The following is a 25,918-nucleotide window of genomic DNA, read 5'->3' on the forward strand; positions in this document are numbered from 1 at the left end:
AGAGTTACAAATCAATATGTTCTCTGGTATGGTACAAAGTTATTTTATTATTGGGGGTGACATCGGTAAAAAAAAAGAACGCTTTTAAGTTAGAATACTTTTGAGTAAATCATATTGTATTTTATTATGAACAAACTAATCCTATTAAACGGATAAAGAAACTCGCCAGGTCGTGTGATTGCATTGGTTGCTAAGATTTTAGATTGGCTTAACGAATAAAGATCAGTCTAACTAAGTAGCCTGACCTTCTAAGACATCATTTCAGGATTACGTTTAGGCTTACTCAGAATGAAAAAAATATTCCACTGTGTTAATGAAAAACAATCCATTATGTGTCATAGACTTTTTGTTGTATGTCATTGGTTATTTTTTAATTTCAACGAAATAAGTCATTGACATACCATTTGAGCTATGGGACGTTGAGTATATTTAGAAAATTTAAGAAAATCCCTAAAAATGGTACAGTATGATTGCGATTTTATGAAAAAACACATTACTAAACTCTTTTAAAAATGAAATACAGTTTATAAGTGGCAGTGGCACTGAATAGATACAGAGCATAAAGTTTTCATTGACAATCTTTTTTTTTTATAAATATTCCAGTCCAAATCTCCCCTATCAGTTTTCAAATCCCTACCCATTCTTATTCAATTTTACCCAAAATTAAATGTTGATAATACTAAAACATGTATAGTATTAAACTAATTATTTTGACCTAATTCTGCTGGCATGAAATTTATATGAGGTCAATGATCAGAAGTTTGAGATAAGTGTTCTTTTATTGATTTTAAGGATGACGTTTACTCAGGGTTTGAGTTCTCGCATACGGATTGTTATAAAGTTCAATGTCATAAGTAAAATTTGTTCTAAACACAAAAAGTATCTGTGAAATGAATTATTATTGACATAACATTCGATATTTCTTCTTTATTATGGAATTATGCCAAAACAAAAATAGACTTTTAGCCAAACAGAGGAAATTCGGACTAAATTTTGCAATTTTTTTTTTTTCTGCTAAAACATTTTTTGAAGTACTCTAATACTAAAAGCTAAGATTTTATATTTTAGTCTATATAATTTTGCATATTTTCTGGTAGATTTACCTCATTTATTCATTATAATTACCGTATGGCATGAATTTAAAAAATATTGAAATATGCTTAAAAAAAAGAAAAGACACCATATCTCAAAATTTTGATCATTGACCTCATATAAATTATATGCCAACAGAATAAGATCAATATAAGTAGTTTAATACTATAAATGTTTTTGTATTATCATCATTCAATTTTTTGTAAAATTGGATCAAAAATGGGTAGGAATTTGAAAAGTGATAGAGGAACTTCGGACTGGAATATTTATAAAAATTGTGAAGGAAAACTTAATGCTTTGTATGTATTTAGTGTCACTGCCATTCATAAATTGTATTTCATTTTCAAAAGTGTTGAGCAATTTGTATTATTTTCACAATAAGAAAATCTCAATCATAGTATAAAATTTTCAGTGATTTTCCTTTAATTTTCCAAAAATATACAATGGACATTAACTCAAAAAGTAGGTCATTGACCTACTTTTTGAAAATGAAAAATACCACTACAATAAAAGGTCTATAACACACACTAGTTGGTTTTTCATTATCATCAGTGGAATTTTTTTTCATTCTGAGTAAACGTCATCCTTAAGCATTTTTTAATAGTTTGTAGTGTGTGTTTTTTTTATATATATTTACGAAAAGTTCGTATGATGAAAAATGATATGTATCGCTTTATTTGTGTTTAAAAAATAGAAGGTTTCATGTAACATTATGGAAATCCTATGGATATACAAATGCTTTATTATATTGCGCGGACAATTTTGGATGATCATAGGATCGGCTTGATGTCGACTCTTTAAATCTCACGTTACGTCATATGATTGTCCTTATATGGATGACTGAATGTATGTTCTCTGTTTATCCGAACAGTGATTGAAACTGTGATGCCCAGGAATTTAATCTAGTTTAATGGTATCGATATGAACAAAACAATAATCAGAAGCAAGAATTAAACAGCAATTTGTTTGTCTGTGATCATTTAAATAATATACGAATCAATGCCAGATAAAAAAATTATAAGACGTTGTTTCATTGTAGATACCTGTATGATAATAATATTACGATTCTGAGTAAGGAAATGTTTATGGTACTCCCGAACCTAACAAATCTGTGAGTATTTGCAAAAAAAGAACTATCTAAAACGTCACATAAACATAATGATTTTTTATAACTCTCATAATCTGATCTGATTATCTATTTTAATTATTTCAATACTTTATAAGTTTTGATATTTTATTGATTACATGTATACAAATTCAATATTCAATTAATCAAATCTTGAAATATTGAAATAAAACAAATATTAACGTTGCGGTGAGTTTGTTGTTACCGGTGAAACGCGTTATTTTGACCTTAGTCTAAAATTGACCCGGGATCATTTTTAAACATTGAATATTGATACCCAAAGTGTTGATATAGATCCTGGTCCGTTAAAAAATGACCTGCATCATGGAATTTTGATCATGAACTGGCTCTAAATTCAAAAGAAATTAAGCACAAACTAACAATCTGACATAATAATAAATCATTTTTTTAAATTTTGGATGTGAATAGGTGTTATTATGATAAACTACTATGATAACCCGACTCATCCGTCCCATTTAAAACAAAAGGTTATTTTTTTAGCCTTATTTACATAGTTTATTAACAGGATACACAGTTGTTCAGTACAAACACGAATAGAGCGAAATATCAGATAATGCAAAGTTTTGTGGAGTTCCCTTGCAAACGTTTACGGTTATATCAAATTTGCGGGCGCCTGTAAAGTGCGAAACGAAATCGAAAAGAATCGAAACCAAACCAAACGAAACGAAACCAAAAATCGAAACGAAACGAGGTTAATTTTTACCGTGTTGGAGCCATTAGAGATAAGAAAAAAATTCAAGCTGTTGTGAAATGACCCCGGGTAAACATTTTACGACTTTTGGTATCCATTTTCAACGTTAAAAAATACCCCCCCCCCGACCCCCGGGTCAATTTTAAGCCAAGGTCAATATTCTTCGTTACACCGGCGACCAAACAACGATCAGTTATTCAAGGAATGAGTTTAATTTATACTAATGTTATAAGATATACCATTACGTTTACGCTTTATAAACCGCGAAGCAATTAAAAAAATTGATTATCCCCAGATGTGCTATGTATACATGAACCTATGTAGCATATACATGTAGAAATTACCTGTATGACATACGTAAAAATAGAATTCATCCTATATATAATCAAATTTTCTATAACAAGACCCATCGTCATCTGACGTCGAGCAGATTAATACGTTTTGCAACTGCGTTGCAATGTGGAAAAATTTTGTTATTTGATATTGAATAACTCATTTAGATAATTATATGAGAGGGCACAAACAAAAGAAAGTAAAAAATATTAACTTAGATGTAGCTCAGAAAAAGCATGTAACTGAACAAAACCAATTGTGAAAATATAACAAAAAATTAAGATGCATAATTAAAATGCACATCTGGATCTTTTTTATTTAAAATATTTTTGTTCCCAAAAACAAATGGTTTGTAGCCTTGTCTTACCCGTAGGTCCATTGTTTTCTTTTACGTACGTTTTTGTGCATAGTATCGGGAACTCTGTGTAAAATAGACAATAGGCCTTTGTCCTAGTTTACAGCTTTATTCGTCGAGGCAGAACATTAAATTGAACGCAGTTCTAAGAATAGTTTATCATAAAACCTCTTACGTGTAGATGGAACATAATGCAATCACGGTTTTTACGAAGTACAATGTTCGGGAGTGACATGAGAGAGAGAGAGAGAGAGAGAGAGAGAGAGAGAGAGAGAGAGCAGGGAAGTATCTGTCACACATTTATTCTAATCCGTTCTTTGGAACTTTCATAAGTCTTAATTCTCAAGTCAATACATTAATATGTGATAGTTACACGACAAAGATAAAAACACGTATTTTTCTATCGACGCAATGTTTTAGTTGTATGTTTATATGTTAAAAAATACCTCTAGAATATGGATAATTGCATACAATTATTTTATTAAAGGTATATAGGAGGAAATCCCTTTGATTGTACGTGCGATTTACAGCCGTTCACAGTGTTTATGAAGACAAAAAGAATGCTGCCTTACAATAATGGTTATCATGAAGAACCTAGGTGCAACTCCCCAAATCATTTAAATGGAGAACAGATTATTGACGTTCCATTCCACAATATGAGCTGTAGTACACCATATGGCAAGTATAATGGGAAAACATGTCACCTGTAATGGTCATGATTTCATTTTCATTTAATGTGGTATAACTTTTTCGTAGTTTGATAAGCAATATTGTCTTTGATTTTTAACGACATTATTTGAGAAATGTATAAAAATAAAAAATAGAAAAAGATAAGACAATGAAACTTGAAGTTATATTTCTATCACATATATCTCAATCAGGAGAATGAGCATATCTATTTTATTACTCAATCTGATATTTAAATATAAGGTACTAATTAACAACTCCTGTGTAAATCGAGAGCACAAACATTTCAAACATCTGAGAGTGAAAACATCAGAGCGTTAAGCTTATCGAATCCTAAGAAAACAGGATTTTTAACGTTATCAAAGGAAAGGAAACATATCAATGTTTTTCGAGTAAATATTTGTATGCAATTAATAGTATGTAAAATTTATAATTGTAGAAACAACAATCTCCATACGCAAAACCACTGAATATGAGATTACAAAGCAAACAGAATATTTGACACCAATGAAGAGTGATCAACACATGCCTGGTATTTTAATTCATGCTAAGCATAGCTTTAAAATATTTCTTCGGTGTATGCATATTTTAAAAAAATTATCACGTTAAATTTTTTTTCATGAATGTGATAATGATGAAACTCGGGGAAATCGAATGCAATGGCGAGTTGCTGAGGTTTACCAAGTTTGCTATAAAATATGTGAAACATTCGTTGAAACATATAAGATTAATAGTTAGATTTCGTCACTACTGCTTCGGACAAACTTTGAAAGCAGTTCTTCAAACAGAGGGTTTATTTTTCAAATATAATGTACACTTTGTTCAATGGATCTTATACAATACAGGTAGGTAATATATTATCTTTATTTTAGACCAACCGAAAAAGTTGCCGCTTTGGCCGTTCGAACATCGTGTTTTTTATGTAACGGTTTTAAGTAAAATTATAAAGAATGTACTTAATAGTAGTATTGCATCTCATGAGCATAAATCGGTCGAAATTCGAGAAAACCTGGGGGTTTAGGTTCTTATTTTCACAAGAGGAAATAGGGCAACAAGTACAGCATGTGCATCATGTATGGGGAATATACAGGTAAATGTAAGGTAAGAAAAAATATGTTTATGCTTACGTATATTATAAGATTTCAATACCAAGATTCAAGGTATATGAATAGAAACATTTTCTATATATTTTAATTCTATCAGGCATATCAATTGTTCACAATGCATAATTCTACACAACAAAATGGATCTCGAAAAGTCAATAATATAAAGCTGCAAAACATCTACATATCGTTTTGCCTAGTAAAATTTTATGAAATGTCTTTAAACTGTAACTGTTTGCTTTAGAAATTTCCTATTTAAATTTAGCTTTTGAAAATTGCAGAGTTGCCTGTACCTCTATGTGAACCCGAATGACAGTAAAGGAAACGAAATAAATATTTATGAATATTGATTGATTTTATTCTGACACTGTTGCAGTTTTTTTAAAGGATGTTGCAATTTATGAAGACGACTGATGGATTCTAGTAAAACAAGAGGACATCAATATTTAAGTTTGTTATATAAATGAAGATAAAAAATACATAACTATACACTGTACCTTTTCAATGGTTGAGATGCTTTCTATTCTATTTTCTCTTCCTGCAGTCTAACCTGGGTGCCTCTCCGGTTTCATTCAGATTCATTCACAGGCGTTTGACAATAATTTTGATATGATGTATGGTTGTTTAGAATGCATGCTGACTTTAAAAATTGCATTATTATTAGACATTAATTTTAGTAACAGAAGGAGTTGGTGGTCAATTAGCAAAAAAATCTACAATGTTATTTTATTTTTGACTGAATTGATGACATCGTGAATTGACCCTCCCTGGATAAGTAAGTGTAAGAAAAAGGAGGAACAACAAAATATAAAACAAAAATTAAAAGTCGTATTGGAATGACTCAAGAAAAGATCACATATGTCTTCATCAATGACATTATGCTTTATGAATACAAAGAAGTAATCGTTTACCTATCTATACAGAAGTGCTTGATATTTTTTGACTAAAAACTACTGTTAAATGTACTATACTAAATATAACTCACTCTTGCGTTAAAGCAACGTTACAAATTATAACTTTAAAGCTCATATTTTCTTCAAATCAATATATATATATATATATCATATTTGTTTATACAAGTGTTAAATACCCCATGCAATCACACAACGGGTGACATATACTGTCATAAATCTTCTACAAATATGAGTTCTTGGGATGTTTTCAGTTTTGAAATATCAATATCCTTGGAGCTCATCATTTTAAAATTATCAAAATTTGCTATGCCTTACGAATCTGTACCTATGGCAACAAATCCATTGGATGGTTTAGATGGAATGGTTGTTGTAAACAAAGGAACTCCATTCACACTGCCAACAGCTGTAGAATTCTGAGAATGAAAGAGAAATTATATCAATGTTGTCGCTAGTGAAACATCCACGTTTAGACAATGGTTCAACTCAACGAATTTTATTCTATTAATTACTCGCGCGCCATCCATATCGGCTTTGTTGTAATTTGGTAAAGTAAATATTGCCAATCTCGCAAATGCGTGTGTGCTTAATAGCCATGCATATTTACAAAATATAATTATCATTACTTTTAAATTTCTAAAATCTTATAAAAGAGTATATCTCCCTTATTAGCGATACATAGTGAAAAGTAGAAAAGATCACTTAGTTGGTCAACGATAAGTACCTGTATACATGACTCTTGTCTCTGGTTCTTTGATCGTGTCTTTTGAGTAAATATATACCATAAGTACAGAAAGTAGGGAGACGGGGAAAAAGATAGTTATGCATAAAGTTTATACCAGTAGGTTATTGCTATAATTGTCCGTTTTAGATCATACAATACTATAAGTATCTCTTTTGTATCTCAATTTTAATATCTCTTGACTAAATATATGATTCACAGAGTTTATACATCTATAGATACATATTTATATCTAATACTAATATTTGTATCAATGTTTCTATATTTATGCATTCAGAGATTTTTCTAAAATCGATTTCCTCAGACTAAAAATGAGTAAAACATCCCATTTACAAAAGGCCTATAACGTATATTATTGAAAATTGTCGGTTATTTTCCGTTCAAAGACATGCAGTGTTTACACATTACTATTTATTTCCCTCTCTTACCAGCAGTATACTTACTTTGACAGTGAGGCTTATATTATTCCAACCATTTGTTGATACATTAACTGATCCTTCTTTAATAACTTTTGTACGAGCTGTAACCAAAAATTATTAAAATTATAATGCGAGTATTACAACACATGTACACTTTAATGAATTAGAAAAAAACAACAACAGATAAAGAGAGGTTAAAATTTAATTTTTTTTTAAATAAAAAGGGCATTTAAATTAAACAGAGAAACAGAACTTTAGAAATAAAAATACATGAACACTTACACAAGTCATTAGCAAGGGCAAATTTCTGCTGATCAGGAAGTATAAAGAGAAAAATCCCCTTGGCTTCCCAAGCATTGCATCCCCCTTGATCCACCCTGACAGCAACAAATGTCCCTGAACTTCCACTGACCTTTGGGAATTGTGTCTCGACAGTCACAGAAATATCAGTCCTACAAATAGACAGGTACTCATGTCAAAGAATGGGTAATTAAAAGAAATACAATTTAAGGCCATATTTTATTTTTTCTTTATAGACATGCACAATACAAGAATAATATTTCATTTACGTATAGATTATGATCATGTTACAGATTTATCTCAGAGATTTTATTTTTCAAAAAGTAATATCATTATAATCGGTGTAAAAATATATAGTAAGGATAATTTTATATGCATTAGCAAAATAGTTTTCAAAACGTTTCGATATTGTTAGCTGAAGAAGTTTAACAAATACACAGAAAGTGAATTTTAGGCACAAAAAGCACATAAATTCAAGTGCATTAAGTTTTTGAATTTTACTTTTTTTTATATATGATTTCTACAACAATTCAACAATTAGAAATAACACAAACCTGGATGACAAAGTACACTAAGAATTTTATGAAAAAAGAGTATTCTCTATTAACCTTGGGTGAATTTAAAATCTAGAATACTTTAACATTTTGTGACATTTGTGATAGGCTACAGTCCAGATGAAAGATGTCATGAGGTGAAAAATAAACTTCTTATGATGTGTGATACAGTAATTCTCAAAATTAAACATTGAGCCTTCCTTCAGGATTTAAACAATTAACTGATACATGAAAATTCTACATTGTATATTTTCGATATGAATTGATATACCGCTTTAAAAAAATGTGTATCTCTTGTATTCAGCGTAATGTTTTAGTTTTAGCACTGGTATACACATATGATCCAGATAGGACTCTCAACGACATAGTGTCCACTCCATACAGTGTCTGAAGTCATCAGTCCATTCCGAGGAAACGGCAGAGATTCGTAATAACTGGCAATCAGATTCCATGAGATGGTGCTAAAATGTATGGGACGCAGAATTAGGCTTAAATCTATATGCATTGACTTGACTTGTTAGAGTAAGTAATATTTTTATGTTGTTTTGTTTTGCATGCTGAAATAATCATCAGTCATATTTGTTTTTAAAAATATCAACTGTTTATGGAAAAGTGTGTGTTGAGTCTCTCTTAATTTTTTTAGTTGAAACAAAGCTTACCTACAATGATGCATACTAGATGGACAACCATAAATTACTTTATAATGTGTTGATTTTTTTTAACATATTGGAAAATTTTTTGCTAAACTGTACAAAATTATGTACATATTTTTCGAATGAATTTAAAGTTGAGGAGCAGTTTAGTTTCAAATTTTAAATGGAATGAAAGGTGTAAAATTCAAACCATTATTTTTTTTATTTGGTAATGTAAATTCTAAATGTTTGGTAAGTTGTTGTTATACCTTGATGTTTTAGAGGGGGGGGGGGGGGGGTTAATGTAAATGCTATTGGATGTTTAACGAAATACTTCCTTGGACACAATCAGTGGGTAAGAACAATTATCAATATTTACATTCTACTGTGTTTTTCCATTAAATTCTGTGATCTTCAAATGCCTCTAAATGCAACAAGTAGTCAAAGGTCAAATTGACGAGTTTTATTATGACGTCACAAACGCTGAACGCTGCAAACTGCAACGTCACAAGCGAAAATCAAAGTTCACGCTTGTGGCTGTTACTGTGGCTCTTCCATTAATATCAACTTACCCTTAGAATAAGATATGAATTTTAAAAAATGAATCACATTTGCAGACAAGGCAAGAAGTTGAAAAAATGTAAATATAAGCATTAAATCATGATTTTTTGAAGTATACACTCTCATAACTGCCGCGGTGTGTGCATACAAATTTTCATAACGCGCTAACGCGCGTTACTCAATTTGTATGCACACACAGCGGCAGTTATGAGAGTGTATACTTCAAAAAATCATGATTCAATGCTATAATATATGTTTGCATGTTTGAAACTCGTGTAAAAGTGCCAAAGGATGTACCATAATTTTCAACACTACATCTATTTGTTACAAAAGTACGTTTTTATTGCACTAGCAATCTGGTTTATTTATTTTTTATTTTTAGGAAGAAATATTGCGTTCAACGAAGGGAGCCATACACGCGAGGGAATTTCCGAAAGAGCAAAATAAACATTTCAATTTCTCTGAGCAGAAAACAGTTCATATGTTTGGAAAATTAAAGAGGCACAAAAAACTACGTTTTATAAAAAAATTGATAAGGTTGAGTATATTAATATTTCATGTGAACGAATACTATAGAAACATCAACATACCAGATACAAAGTTATTTGTCAAACGAATCTAGATTTACAATTTTTTAAATACAAATGCAATAAGGATGGAAACATTTAGCAAGGGGATTTTATACTGACATAGTCTTGTCCTAACAGACATGCTTCTATCAACAAATGATGAAGTAGAACCTCCATTGAGGACCACTAAGCGGGAGTTGACAACAACAAAGGATGTAACAAAGGCAGTAAATTATAGAACTAGGAGTGTACACAGATAGCTCCTTTACAGTGCAGTTCCGGTCTACGAACGTGTCCAAAAGGGTCGAACTGATGATTTTAAAGTACAACGGGGTAATATTCATGAAATATCAGTCAAACAGGTTCATTAACAAACAGTCACAACAAAAGTAAACATACAAACAGACAGACAAAACGTATATCTTATGCCATAATATTTTTGGTTCATTAGCCACAAATGGAGTTTTCTTGATCTGAGATACTTGGATACAACATCAAACTAAAAATCAAACATCTTGAGTTTTGGGTGACTAATCCGGTAAGTCCTCTGTATTTTCTTTAATGACTAGTCGTAAGAAAGTAATCTTTTGAACTTCTAAATTTCTCTTTACATGTATCTCTTATTATATTGTAGAGCTTTTACAACATGTCAAAAAAGCTACATGAAACCCTCTCCAGTTTCTGTCGGGGTACAAGAAACGTTTCTAACAAGTATGACATCAGATGTGCTCACACAGCGTAAGTACAATATAGATACATGTACATGCAATATTTTGAAAAGGCGTTAGAACATGTTTTATGGAAGAAAACATATCTTTTATTATAAACAGAATTTTACAAGCGTCTCGAGTGTACAGTGTTTAAATACGTATGCCTTATCATTGTTAAGTTAATGTACTTCTGAAATTGTTCAGGGTGTCCGCAGATTATGGTGGATTTTCACATATCGGTGGAGCCTGCACTGACTATGTATGTTCTGTCGACGCTGAACGGTCTTTAACCGGCTACACGGCCCTTACACATGAAATTGGACATAAGTTAGAACTATGTTATCCCTTTATGATAATACACCTTCAAACTGCGACTTTTACTTTGTGCAGACGATGTTTTTGGAGTTTTTAAAATTTATTTTTGTATTAGCTTGGGAATGAACCATGACGCGGGCAGGTGTTACGGAAGTGACGTAGGTATCATGGGAGGATACGGCGCAGGATGGAGTTCATGTAGCATCAACGATCTTCATAACTTTCTTCAGTGGGTATTTCTAGAAATAGATAGAAAGTAAATATAAACAGAGCTATAATACTACAAAACGAGCGTATCCTATGATATTGTGTGTACAAACAATTATATCATTGTTATTTCAATTCATGTAACGTAACGAACCTAACCCTTCATCTAACATTTATTAAACATATCCTTTACGGTAACCCTACATTTATAATGTCAATTTTTTAAACGCCAACTGCAGCTCTCATATTCCTTACGAAGAATTTAACACACTGCTGGAATACAGGGGTTCATAAAAAAGTCTCTGATTGATCATTTTTTGATCGCGATTGATAGTGTGATTGATCAATTGATTAAGCATGTATGCAATATGGACGTTTCCGTTTAACATGTTGTCTGAAAGTCACTTTGCGCCTGCATCATCGTGTAATGCATGCCATTTTGAACACAAACCTCAATTCGATAACTGATAAAATAAAATAAATTTATGTGTATACATAAAATTATGTATTTATTAAATGAGGACAACATCATTTTTCTTTGATACAGACTTGAGAAAGCACAATGTGTTTTCAGAGAAGCTGAAGCTTTAGCTGAGCTGAGCTTATCTTTGATTGGTAAATAACTAATTTATCTATTCTTAACTAGTATATCATAAAGCATCATGGTCCTAAAGTTAAATGACTGATACTGATATTTTCCAATGTATATGTCTGTGATAATTTTGTAATGTGCCTGTCAGTCCAATAATTTCCATAGACGTACTTGTTGGGGCGCATTCGGGGTTTGCATAAACAATAAACTAATATTAAATCGTACAATTACTGAAAGTTTTATTCATAATTTACATTTTTCAGTGCCTTTGTCTGTGATAACACTACAAATAGATTTTGTATCCACAGTCCAGTATATTCAAATGACAAATCGTTGGCACGCAACAGGGTTTGCAAAATTAAAAGACATCACATTAATATGTCAATATTCTTATGTCTAATCGTACAGTTGCTAAAAATTATATTAATATAAGTAATAAGGGATCATTCTTTGACTATTATGAGGTGATAATTTCGGTGGAGGGGGAAAGGGGCATGGTCAAATCTATCATAAAGTCCTTCCGGCTTTATTGGTTTGATCACGCTCTGACTGAAATTATCACTTCATAATACTCATAGAATGATTCCCTACTGTTTAATTAATACCAGAATAATCATTTTTATTTTTATAGTTACATTTTGTATTATTACGAATATGATTTTATTTATCCTTTTCTAAAGAAACCTACAACCACATTTAAAACTTGATATGTAAATTATTAACTTTTTGTAAAAATATTCTTAAATTAGGTCAGGAATACAGTCCAGATGACATCTGTGAGAATAGATACGGTCCAAACTTCTTTTTAAGAAAGTTTGAGTATAACTCGGTAAGTCTTAACAAACTCTTCATCCTTAACGCAGTTAAGAGGACTTAACGGTCGTTGGCAATATCACACTATACAATTCGTTTTAAAAAGGCTTAAAATTGTCTACAGATTTAGGGAAAAACACTAATCTTAAAGCAAAAAAAAAGGAAGATTTTTCACAAGGTAGATCTGATGATGAATTCATTGACCATCCATCCTTACTAATAATTGAAGATTGATTAATTAAGAAACATATAGAATATATAACATAGAATTTTTATACGCCCATTTTTGGTAGCACTGCGAGGCTTACAGTTGTGTGAATCTTACGGAGGGATCCCTATACGGCCGGATGTTTAACCATGGATGGCAGGACATACCCGGCTCCTACTGTGGCGAAGGAAAAGTGCGTTGAGTCAGAGCATTCACTTGTAAAAATGATAGCTTGATTTAATTTATGTTTTCGTCTAAAAGATGAAAAAACTATTTTTTAGGACGGAGATGATCTCACTTACTCTTCTTTTCATTTGATTTTTAAAGAAAAAATGTTGAACATCCTTTCATATCTCGTGAGATTGTTTAGTTTTCTTGTTTAGAATTATGTATTGGTTAAACATCGGTGGTTTTTCATAGATTTGCTTTAAACTAACTTGTACCACGTTTGCGGATGCCAGACAAACCCCTAAAATCATCAGACCAGGAGGGTGGGGTCCTTGGGGAGCGTGGCAGTCCTGCTCCAGAACATGTGGGGTGGGGGTAACATACAGACGCCGAAGATGCAACAATCCAAGGTGATTTTTTGATTCATTTTTATGCACGTTTATTATCAAATATTTGCTGAATAGTATTAAAACATATAAAAAGCTCAGACTAGCTTCTGATCAACTGTTTATTAAATTCAGTGAAGCGTATCATTGGACTTTGATATATATTAACTGTAAAGAAGATTTTTACCTACATGAAGTTTCAAGTTTAATTTAACTCCATAGTCTAAAAACATGGTTTATACCAATGTAAATGCATCATTATCTAACATTGACAGCCCAATAAACCACCCAGGCTGTGAAGGAGGGGATAGCAATGCAAATGAAGCCAAGATTTGTAATTCTGAGGTTAGTGTAACATTTCCAGCTGCCACTATAATGCATAGAGAAACCAGTAAAGAAAACCAAAGAGACACCATTTACTAATACTATAATAATTTGAATTATTTTCTGTTCTAGCCATGTTCAGATGATAGTCCAAAACAGGCAGATCTGATTAAACAGAGAGCTTCAGAAACGTGTCTTACAATGCTTGAAAATAAAGTGTCAGAGTATAATTCAACGGGGGATAGATACAGTCATTCTGGTGAGAAATAGCAACGTATGCTTAAATTTATGCTTTATTAGTATTTACTCGTCATTCCTTTTTGTAATATAAATATGTCGTATAAACCTTAATTTTTTCCATGTTTTTTGAACGGTATAAAATAACTCAGAATGGATATACTGAGTACTCTGTCCCGAGTTTTTGCTTCCACCACTTTTTGCTTGATATTTCAATAATAGTAAATACCTTTGTGCTCAAACTACGTTCATCCACTAATATGAAAAATATCCATATTATCTGTTTTAAAACGCCCCCTCTACCGCTTCAGGTTTCAATACACATCCTAAAATTGAAAGTCTACGGAAATTTTACATTGCATCAGCCATTAATAAGCCCGGATGATAACGTTAAAAAATCGCGCTTTGTATTCCAAGTGCATTCCGAATGGAGAAAAGATGTAAACGTTTCCCATTACAAATCTCCGTAAGAAAATTGTTTTCGTTCCTGTGAAATTTTATGAGTGAACAGGGATAATTGTTCAATGAAGATGTCTTGGATATATTCCCTTTCATCGATTTTAAATTTCTTTCTTTCACAGGTATGTGTATTTTTATTAAAAATCATCAAAAATTGATGGAAGCAATAACTCGGGACAGACTGTAGTTGATTCATTAAAATTATGTTGTAAGAACCCATTTCATCCTTTTTACTAGGAAATGATGTGTGTGAAGTTAGATGTAAAGAAGTGGGTGATTTCAAATCGCCATATTTCACAAGATTCGGCTTAATGCCGCACGGTACCCCATGCGATGCCAAAGTAATTAAGTACATGGATTTCATGAGCTCACCTTGGCCAAGAAAGAAGGGCCTCACTCCTATTTGTTAGGAGGGATATTGCAGGGCAAGTAAAAAAAATCTTGTCTCTAAGTTTTCTACTGATATCTACTATTTATGAAATTATTTTGATATTTTTTTAGTAATTGGGATCTGAACACTCGTGCATTTTTTGATGCTAAAAGGCATCAGCAATATTGAATTCAAGACTAACTATTTCTGGGTTCGAACTCATACTTTATTTGGATTTTACAAATAAAAAGATTATTTAATTTTCCGTAATAAAAAAGCTCGAAGTTGCTTTCGATGAATCTTCTTAGGGCAGAATTAGAACAGGAATAAAATCCAGGAGAGACGTTTGTCCTGAGATGATCAACTTATAGAATTTAGAAAGCAAAAAAAAGGCTATATATTACATGTACCTAGCACTGCAAGCACATACAAATGTACTTAAAATTCACTTTCTGTTTCACTGTTTTTAGATTTTCTGTTAATGCTTGCATGTTTATGTTATATCTTTATGTTTAGATCTTTGGGTGCGACGATGCTTTCCTTGGAGGGACAAAAGAGTTTGATGAATGTGGTGTTTGTGGTGGGGATGGGTCCACATGCGACGTCATACAGGGAACATTCACGGGTATACCTGGAGAAGGTAACTTGTTTCGCGACATTTAACTTTACCTTTGTAGTACAATTACATGTAAATATGCCGGTATTGCCGCCTAAATATAAAACAACAATACTGCAGCCCTAACGGAAGTGTTACTATGTTTTAATACGTATCCACTCCGTATCTAATGGGATACAAATTCATTCTATATTGTAACATTGAAACTTTTAACCAATGCCAGATAGAATGCTTTAATGTCTTTTTTAATGGGTTTTTATAAGTAAAATAAAATTATTGTCATCCTGTACACAATTTCCAAAAAGGTTTACTAATATTTCAATGTAGATAAAAACAACTTTTTGCAGGTAATAGAACTCTAATGATTGAGATACCGAAAGGAGCATATAATATTCAAATTTGGTTTAACTATTGGATAATGGAAAATAACTTCATAGGTAAGTAAAGATGTATTCACTGTCAATAATCATCGTTATTATACAAAAAAGTATATTAATCTGATAGTTTTCCCTGCTATTAACCTATTGATTTTGATAAAAGAAAACGCTGGATAAGATACTTTCTCTTTTGGTAAAAAAATTTAAAATATCATTCATACGAAATAAAGGCATAGCTGTGTTCTCAATTATGATCTTTATCGATGTAATATATGAGCCAACCCAATGCATTTATGTGGAAGTTTGGAAGATGCTCATTACTTTTACATTTCGTTTGTAAAAAATATTCATTATGAATTAAGACAACCATTTCTGTATGACCTTTTATCGTTGAACTTTTTGAATATAATTGATGTACTTTGAGGTGACAAAACTTTATCTCATGATGATATATGAAATATATGATATATGAAAATATAAAAATATTTAAAGAAGTTCATACACTTATACAAAAGTGTGGAAGATTTATCTAAGTTTTTAAATCATTTGCATAACTTTCTTACCCATACTAATTTTAATTCTAGATTTGCACAGTATTACATCATTCACAACTAATGGTTTTTTTGTGTTTCACTAAGTGTTCTATAACTGTTATAAATTGTTAACTGGCATTGTATGGAATTTTAATTGTAATATATCATGTACAAGGGGAGAACTCTCTAAGTTTCTGGAAAGTGTGTCCAATCCTTTTGGCATCATTAGTCAATACAATATGTTCAACTCAGATACTATGTCAAGCTAACATTCAGGCATTGTCAATTTATAGTTGTGATTAAATTCCTTATCATTTTAACTCTCATTTTCACTCTTTATGTCTCTCTCGCACTCGTTCCCTTAAATTTTATCTTTCTCTTTTACTCTTTATTTCGATGTATTCCCCGTATTCTCTCTCTCTCTCTCTCTCTCTCTCTCTCTCTCTCTCTCTCTCTTACAGTTTGACTTTTTCATTACACAAGAGATGTACGATAAAGATGACGTCCCCGTTATCGTCAGCCTTGTTGGAAGCAGCTGGGTGTGGAACACGGATGAGAGTAAAAATCCGGTCAATTTTGCGAACACCTACTGGCATTATAAATATATTGAGTACTTGTATACAACGGGACCTATCTCCGAGCCTGCTATCATCAAGGTAGGATTACACATAAAGAAACTTACTTACTTTAATCCACATTCAAAAATTGATTAAAATTTTCAAAAATTAACATTTCATCACCATGTGAGAAGAAACTTTGAAACGGTAATTTTTACAAACTTGTTCTATTAATCTATTAGTGATTATAAAGAGAAGTATTGAGGCAATATGCATGGTTATTAAACTAGGTCATAGACGTTGGTAGGCTCTGAAACAAGTATTCCCTTTAAAGGAATGATCGGAAATAATGATATATAGATAGCTAGAAGCAAGCAACACGATCCGTTTGATGTAAAATAATTAAAAAAGTACAGAATTTTTACAAAACATAGATTATTTTGAATCTGTATACCATAATTTCATCATTATAAACCGCCAACAAATTTAATTTTGAAATAAATTTGGGGAAAGCCGTTCGTAAACTCCTTATAGTTTTATATTTTTAAGGTAATTATTAAATGTTAATGTATCTTCTTCTTCTTCTTTAGAATACTGAGTAGGGCTCTTCAAGGAGCATTAATACGTATACAAAGAAAGAGTTGTAATAAAATAATTTAATGCGACTGAAAAAACATTGAATGCCACCATAGCTTGCTATTGAGGTCGCATTATAACGTAACCTTGTTTATAAATCAAGCTACTATTATGCAACATCAATAGATCGAGGTCAGTTCATGGAGCATCTTCTTATGATCGAGGTCAGTTCATCGAGGTCAACTACATTACTGAATGAATTTCGATCGAAATTCTTACGCGTGAGACAAAATGTGCATTCGTGAATAAACAGGTCGAACTGTATTTAATGTATGTTTGCATCTCTTAAGGTAAATGAATGAAGGAAAAAACCTGAATGAAATATTATTGCGTGGACCCTGAGGTCCACGCAGAAAATATATAAGCGAGGTTAAACCGGATGCTATGGGGAAAATTCAGCCTGTGCATGAGCTAGCCTGGTTCCTGTGCGTAGTGGGTAGCTCAGGGAACCAGGCTAGCACACGTTTATCTGAATCGGGTTCGGGATTCCATGCCATATGCACACATAAGTTCAAAGGCGCTGTAATTGTAAAGTTGTCGGTAAACAGCACAGAAACAAAGTATTCCTTTTAAAGAAATGATTGGCATGTGATATGAATTATCAGTATTATGAGATAAGTTAATGTAATGCCGAAACTACATCATGCATCAAATAGCATAATTTGCAATGTTTTGTTGTTTTCCGAATATATATGTAACTTAACTTTACTTTTATAGTAGGCGAGGCTAGAGAACTTCCTGATTAAATTTTTTTAAAGCATTTAAGTATGATTGAATAATTATGTCACTGTATAAAAGTTTAAATCTCAAGAAAAATGCGTCAAAATATGAAATTTTTAATTTACACAAAGCTGTCACTGCATAATTAACAAAATAGTGCGAATCGTAATGTGTGCGCAAATAGTAGAATTCACCGAATGCCTGATACTATACATGCAAACTTCATTCATAGATAGATCATAATTATTTTAGGAGTATGAACCCTTAAAATTCTGAGATAAAAAGTCAGGGCTATATACTTACATGTATACGTAATACACCGTACAAATTTAGTGGTTAAAAGCAGAGGGCTAGAGTCGGTGGAATCTCTGATAATCTTAAGGCTTTCACGTTTTCGTTGGAAACACATGCAAATTGTCCACGTATTGTAGTCCTTTTTTAAAGGACAGCAACTTGTATGAAAACTAAACCAAAGCTTCAAGTTTTTAAATAAGAACTACTTATGCAACCGGAATGTGTGCGCACGTGTACGCATTTGCCGGATGCCTCATATGGACACAACAGTGATCGGCCGAAGCCGGTTACAAAAAGTCTTCAAAGCAATATTTTTCTACCAAATGAAAATGGTCCGTAATTGCATTTTTTTTTATTGATTTCAGCTTTATCAAAAGAACGCTTTGGAAAACAAAGGCATTCATTACGCTTATTCTTTACCCAAAACTGGTGAGTTTTAATAAACAGCTGATTCAATATGATTATGCTATATTCTTAGTTTTAATCAATAGGAATAAAAGATTATATAAAATACGTTATCTTATATTGTCTAAAATGCATGTTTAATAATATAATCCATCAATTTGTAGAACACATTTCCTTTGCAAATCGTGTAAAAAAGTGTTAAAAAGACAATTTATTGCTATTAACCTTCATAAATATTAACGGTACAGAATGATAACAACATATTTAGTAAATAAGGGTTTAAGTTTTTTAAATTGACAAAGGTCATTGTCTATGTATTTTTAAATACAACTAATTCTTCAAGATTTATTTTAACATTTATTTAAGGTGAATGTAAGAATAACGGGACATACAACCTTAAACTACGTACTTGTGACTGTCCTACTGGATTTTACGGTATTAAAATATATGGGATATTCTGTTTATTTTACAGTTGTGTTAACAAAAATAGAACGAGAGGATATATGCGAGAATGATGCCATGCATGTTGTACATTGATGCAAATTTTACGTTATATAAATAATTTTATCACATGTTTAGCTCAGTATGCGGTGGATATCACTCATGTAATTAATTGATGATATTACACTGTGTTTTCTTACGTCATGTGACCGCATGGTTATGGTTCTTGATTGACGTAAAATAAAAGTACAAAAAGTATTTAGTTGAAAAGTGTGGAGTTGTACTTGTGAAGCATTTTTTGCCGTTTTATTCATGAAATGATAAAAAATAGTTTCGAAAATAAAATGTTAAAGTATCTTTGTTAAATCGTCAAGGAAAATTTGCGTAAAGTTGTTGACGTCTTGCAGTAAATATGCTGTGGGGCTCACAATTTAATAATTTTTACAGAAAAAAAATAAGATTTCACAAGAGACGTAGTAAACATGTGGTAATAAAATCTCTTATGATCTGCAAAGGTTATTGATTTATATCAAACTCGTATTGTGTTTACTATCCCCTCACCAAGCCTCGGGAATAGAAATAACACAACTCGCTAGATAGAAATCATATACCCACCCAAATCATGAAAGATCCTATATAAAGTATTCAACTTTCAAAATAAACATTCAATTTCAATCCAAATTTTATTCGGTATCAGAAAATTGATGTGAGAAGATCTGTTTAAGAAATTTGTCATTTGCATCTCAAAAATGTTAAAACCAAAAAAGTTCACTTCAACGTAACTATTCATAAAATATTAGCATATCGTTAGATGGTAGGATAAACGTTGTAGGCCTCGGGATCATAAAGAAATTTCAGACTTTAGTCAAAATTTCAACCAGTCATAAAATAATGGTTTATCATAAAATGACAATGGAAATTTATAATTGAAAAAATTATATCAAGACACTTTTAATAGCATTTCAATTTTGTCAGTATCTTTAATCAAGAGATATAATTTTTCACTTAAGTCTAAGTTTGCTTCATAAATCTGGGACCTGGTTTTGGAGAACTTACATATTAATTTCCTCTTAAAGATAAACATTGTTTAAATATCAAAAAATCATCAAAATTGAAGGCAAAATGTAATGAATTCTTTGTTACTTGATTAGAGGTTTAAAAATACAAACATCTATGTCTAGATTTAAAGGAATTCAATGATTAATGAAGGGATATTGAACAATGAGAATTATTTTACACTAGTTAAATATGTATTTCTAGGTAACAATGAAATTGAAATAAACTAAATTCACATGACTGACTACATATAAGAGGCCGGCCGTTTGGAAGTTGATTTTTAAAACAAAGTAATTTCCTCTAGATGAATTATTTGTTTTTTAGATTCGTCAAACTATCTGCGGTTTATTTCATATTTTGGTAAAGAGAAAGTTTCTGCATGTATGAACCAAAAGAGTTTTACGGATTTTAAGTTCCTTTTTAGAATATCGTAATAAAACATACTTTGCCAATAGACTGCAGTGCAAATTCAAGGTGTGATTAATTAGACCATACTCAAAATGATAATGGAGTAATTTTATTTGATAACACCCACAAAATGATACCATAATTAAGAATATAGGGCCATTCATTTATTAGGTACAAAATGTGGATATTATATATTGAATACCTTAATTTGATGCCCATCCAGCTTCTTAAAGTAAATATAATGACACCTGATATTTCTGTTGTATTAACAGGAGCTGACTGTGACAGTCGTTGTAATATTTACTGCTTCAATGGCGCGGCATTGGACGAGTCCACTTGCACGTGCCAGTGTAAGGAACACCAGACGGGAAGTTATTGTAAGTGTGAAACAGGATATACCGGGAAAGACTGCATTGAGAAAAAAAGTGAATAATTACCATTGTCTGAATAAAATTTGAATGTAGACTTTTGCTCTTCTTTTTGTCTTCAATTGCCTATGAAAGTTAACTTGATTCTTGTGAAGTAGCTTGTGTGTTGGAGCAGAACCATCAAAATAAAAAGAAACCGTATAACACGAATAACAAATCTTTGCTAATTATTACATGATGGAATAAAGAGGAGAATCATAAAGTCAATCATTTATAAATTGTTTTGCTTGAGTCTTTTTGAATTATTTTAACACGAAATGTAAGCAAGCGCAGTTCAATATAGTGTTCCGATTGGCCACTTCGACCTTCGCTCATGGCTTATTAACAAAACAATCTTGACTTTGTGGAAATAAAGTTACCAATTCCCCCCCCCCCCCCCCCAAATCATTATTTGATGATAATCCGCACTCACTACCAATTTTCCGTTCCTTGTACGTGATGATATTAAGATACACAATGCAAATGAATAAAAAATTAGAGTCTATTAACAAAAGTGTAAACTAATGACACATATAGCGTGGAATACAGGTGTTCCAAACTGTTTCTTACTTCGACGAAAAAAAAATGATCCGAAAAAGAACCGTTAAGTCATTCTGAAAAATCGGTGTTTAACCTATGATGCGATGTAGACCTTAAAACACTTCGAGTGACACGAAAGAATAGCTGTATACTCATGTACCAAAAATATTGAGAGGCGTATAATGCAATGCATTTTTGCGCTGTTAATGATTCAAGTAATTTATACAAAGCTATTTGTCTTTTCATCTATAATTTTTCTGCCGACATTAACAAAAATTGAGTATTGATGAAGTCGGTTGACACATTTACATATATAGATAATGTTTCCAAGTAGTATTGAAATTGGCAAAACATTGTTACTGATGATAGTTATGAAGCGGTTTCTATACATTGTAGTCCTTCATCATGAAATAGCTTGACCTTTTTCAGGAAATAGAGAAAATCTAGAGATCAGCATGCTGGAATGCATATACTAAACGAACAGGGTGTCGAAGACGAACGTTCGAAGAAAATATTTCAATCCACGAAACTGTTAACAGTGTCAACTCTTTGAGTATACGAGTAGGTGCAAAAATGCAAGCATTATTTAAAACAAAAGAGGGCCAATTGACCAAAACATTCACCTGAATATAGATTCCTAGGTAGTTTTTGTATTGTTTTCTATATTTCGTAAAAAAAAATGTATTTAAACTTATGATATAAAAAGGTATTATTTGCGGGTAACAAGTGTGCATCACATATAAAGAAGAGTACAAGCATTCTTGTACCACATTTCGATGGATATAAACCGCAAATTAAAAGACGCTGTCGATATCGGGTTGAACATCGACATACCTCCCCGCAACAGTCAATGATATTTGTCATTCACGTTCTGTGAAAATGTTCTGATTACAATTATAAATGATTCATCATAAATTAGATGCACTTGAAAACTTGTAATTTTATTTATGTTCCTATGTTATTTAAAGCCAAGACAACTGCACTTAGTTTTTGATGTTGAGCATAGTGAAAACAAAACAGGTATAGAAATGAACACATGTCATTTATTGAAGTAAATGACGAAAAATAAATATATACACCATCAAGGGGGTCAGCATAGACTAGAAAACAACTGACTACTGTGTAAAGTCTTTGGCAGTACATTATGCAATATGCTGACCCCCAATAGTAAAACATATCAAAAATCAAGGCAATGATATATGCCAAACATCAAAAAAGGGTGGAAAATAACAAGATACACGCAATGACAAGAGACATAGTATACCAATACATGAAAATAAAAATAAAGTGAAAATTATAATTATGGCGGAAGAAAGGGGTGGATGGAGGGTTTTCCCAAATGATCTTCTTAAAATACAGCGTGGCTTTCCCCTCTAGTAAATAAAACAAGAATGATCACGTGGTCTAGAGGAGCCACGCTGATTGGTTTAAATATCATCCTACCCAGATAGTATTAAATTTAGGATCTTGACCTAGCGATAGCACCAATTAATTACATAATCTACAAATGCCCAAATAGGAGACTTATAAATGTAAACAAATATCGTTTGTGATAATACAAGAAGAAAACACATGTCACATAAAAGGTATTATCATTAAACATAATAATAACTGCTTTATGTTCCTATGTTATTTAAAGCCAAGACAACTGCACTTAGTTTTTTGATGTTGAGCATAGTGAAAACAAAACAGGTATAGAAATGAACACATGTCATTTATTGAAGTAAATGACGAAAAATAAATATATACACCATCAAGGGGGTCAGCATAGACTAGAAAACAACTGACTACTGTGTAAAGTCTTTGGCAGTACATTATGCAATATGCTGACCCCCAATAGTAAAACATATCAAAAATCAAGGCAATGATATATGCCAAACATCAAAAAAGGGTGGAAAATAACAAGATACACGCCAGAATCCAATTGCAAATTGGATCCCCCACCCAAAGGCGTCTTGGCAAAAAATGGTACGTATTGAACATGCGTAACATGTAATAATTAAATATCAAAAGGGATATTTAGCAAAACTTAAAACTACCGCAATACAATACTGTTAATAGGACGGTGGCCAGCAAGATAAAATCAAATGTAAAAACAAAATTGAGTAGGGTGAGGTATTTTGCAAAAATCACACATGCATTTGTGGTAGAACAGATTTATTACTATCTATTTCATATGTATTTATTATATAAATTCGAGGACGAATTAACATTTTGCTGGGGGGTATGTGGTAGAACAGATTTATTACTATCTATTTCATATGTATTTATTCGTTTTTGGATTTTCTATTTTCGTTTTGTGCAGTATATTCTTAAATATTATTCATCTAAAGTTTTATTGCGCGCGTATGGTTCTTTAATTTCATTGGTTCATATTATTATCCAATAAATTTGATTCTCTATAGTATAAGTAACCGTTCAACCTAAGTCCAATTGGGCAGTATTTCATTTTAAACGACGTCGGACAATCCAGTGTATATCAGCTGCATCTTGTGGTATGTTAATATTATATTAAGTTATATATTTCTTTACTACCATGATAGTGATTAGGGCATATTATTTTAATTGCAAGGTTTATACTTTATCGTATTTTTGCAGTTAATCTTGCCATTGTAATTTCTGAAACTTGTTTGTAAGTTCTAATATTAAATTGCTACAAAACATGTTTTACCATATAAATGAATACTGAAGTAACGGTTGCATTTTTATGAACAAATTATCGAAACTAAAACATATTGAATTTACATGTAAAATTGTATTTTGTCTAATGTATTTTTCTTTGTTATAGGTCAATGCTTTAAAACGTTTAATAAATCTGTTAAACAAAACGGCTGTCTTTTGGAATTCCTTACTGCTCGGTTACACATGGCGCTGCGAGAAACCATCTTCAAGCATTGACCACCGTAGGAATTTATTTTCCAAATATGCAGCTAAGTATCTGTAATAGTGAATTTATCAGAAAGAACTTTCTATTGTGACAGTGAGTAAATATCACGCTGAATGATTTCCTGTGTTAAAGTCCTTATACTTTCCGCGGAGTGAATTGTGTTCGTGAGTACTGGTATTACCATTATTTTGTCACCATGAAGAAAGCGGAATTGCAACATCGTGTTCATGAATTAGAAATCGAACTATTAGAAGCAAAACACAGATCACAATCCAAACAAGTAATTGAAAAACAAACCTTTATACCTGAAACAAGAAAATTAAAGACTTTTTGTGGCCGCCCTATGTCAAAATCCGATGTTTCTATTGATGATTGGATAGATGAAATTGAAATTGTATTCTCAGCACGAAAATATACAGATTTGCAGAAAGTGGACCTTATCTATTCACACTTAGAAGGCCAAGCTAAAGAAGAAGTTAAATTCCGCCCAGATATTCGGCAGGATCCGTACGCCATATTGGACTGTCTCCGTTCGGCATTTGGCAACCCGGAATCAGTTACCTCGTTACAACAGAAATTCTTTGAAAGAAATCAACAGGATTCAGAAACAATTAGACATTATTCGTACGCATTACTGGAGTTATACCAAAACGTAGTCAGAAAGGACAGTAGTGTTTTTCCGAACAAACACCTTACTTTGTGTGAAAAATTCGCTAATGGCTTACGTGATTCGTCTTTAAGAAAAGAAGCAAAGAAACTACTCAGAATAAAACCTACAGAATTTCACACCTTTCGAGATGAAATCATCGTTTTCAGCGAAGAAGAGGAAACCGCAGACAATACAATCGCCACTTCAACTAAACCGAACACGACCAACGATCAACAGAATTTAAATACCCAGACGACCGACTCACCAACAACTGACCAGCTATTGAAAATCATTGAAGCGCAACAAAAGCAAATTGACTCTCTAACCGGCTTGATCAGAGACTGCGGGACCAGCCAGCAAACGAGGGAAAATCGCAACTATTCTCGTTCCCCACCTTTGTGTTATCAGTGCGGTAGAGTTGGCCATATTCAGAGAAATTGCCGTTCTACTAAACCCCGTGAAACAACAACCGGATCGTCGGAAAACAAATCACATCTATTAAAGTGA

General features: G+C 31.9%; 2 protein-coding genes, 1 long non-coding RNA gene and 1 other non-coding gene across 5 annotated transcripts; 3 read left to right on the forward strand and 1 right to left on the reverse strand.

Annotated features, from left to right (window-relative positions):
* Positions 1–6,537: 6,537 nt before the first annotated feature.
* LOC136271072 (uncharacterized) lies at positions 6,538–7,941 on the reverse strand. The gene is made up of 3 exons (XR_010708876.1): positions 7,763–7,941; positions 7,505–7,581; positions 6,538–6,735 (listed from the first exon to the last, which is right to left on the reverse strand). It is a non-coding gene; the product is annotated as an uncharacterized lncRNA (long non-coding RNA).
* A 321-nt stretch (positions 7,942–8,262) lies between these two features.
* LOC117689631 (uncharacterized) lies at positions 8,263–10,835 on the forward strand. Of its 2 annotated transcripts, XR_010708686.1 has the most exons (4): positions 8,263–8,856; positions 9,910–10,429; positions 10,548–10,634; positions 10,731–10,835. It is a non-coding gene; the product is annotated as an uncharacterized protein (transcript). The 2 variants fall into 2 exon arrangements; XR_010708685.1 differs by having other exon boundaries at positions 9,910–10,634.
* Positions 10,836–11,016: 181 nt separating this feature from the next.
* LOC117689635 (A disintegrin and metalloproteinase with thrombospondin motifs 5-like) lies at positions 11,017–23,018 on the forward strand. The gene is made up of 16 exons (XM_066070239.1): positions 11,017–11,133; positions 11,237–11,350; positions 11,876–11,943; positions 12,670–12,749; positions 13,027–13,134; positions 13,362–13,519; positions 13,771–13,840; positions 13,952–14,078; positions 14,753–14,940; positions 15,402–15,525; positions 15,849–15,938; positions 16,895–17,067; positions 18,984–19,047; positions 19,390–19,458; positions 21,201–21,305; positions 22,305–23,018. Exons 2-9 carry the CDS (start codon positions 11,244–11,246, stop codon positions 14,923–14,925), a joined length of 891 nt encoding a protein of 296 aa, XP_065926311.1. The 5' UTR covers positions 11,017–11,133; positions 11,237–11,243; the 3' UTR covers positions 14,926–14,940; positions 15,402–15,525; positions 15,849–15,938; positions 16,895–17,067; positions 18,984–19,047; positions 19,390–19,458; positions 21,201–21,305; positions 22,305–23,018.
* Positions 23,019–24,034: 1,016 nt separating this feature from the next.
* On the forward strand, positions 24,035–25,918 carry LOC136271073 (uncharacterized). The gene is made up of 2 exons (XM_066070238.1): positions 24,035–24,370; positions 24,664–25,918. The coding sequence occupies exon 2, from the start codon at positions 24,959–24,961 to the stop codon at positions 25,916–25,918; it is 960 nt and encodes a 319-aa protein (XP_065926310.1). The 5' UTR covers positions 24,035–24,370; positions 24,664–24,958.

The sequence above is a fragment of the Magallana gigas genome, chromosome 8, assembly GCF_963853765.1.
Source record: "Magallana gigas chromosome 8, xbMagGiga1.1, whole genome shotgun sequence".
In the NCBI taxonomy this organism is placed as follows: domain Eukaryota; kingdom Metazoa; phylum Mollusca; class Bivalvia; order Ostreida; family Ostreidae; genus Magallana; species Magallana gigas.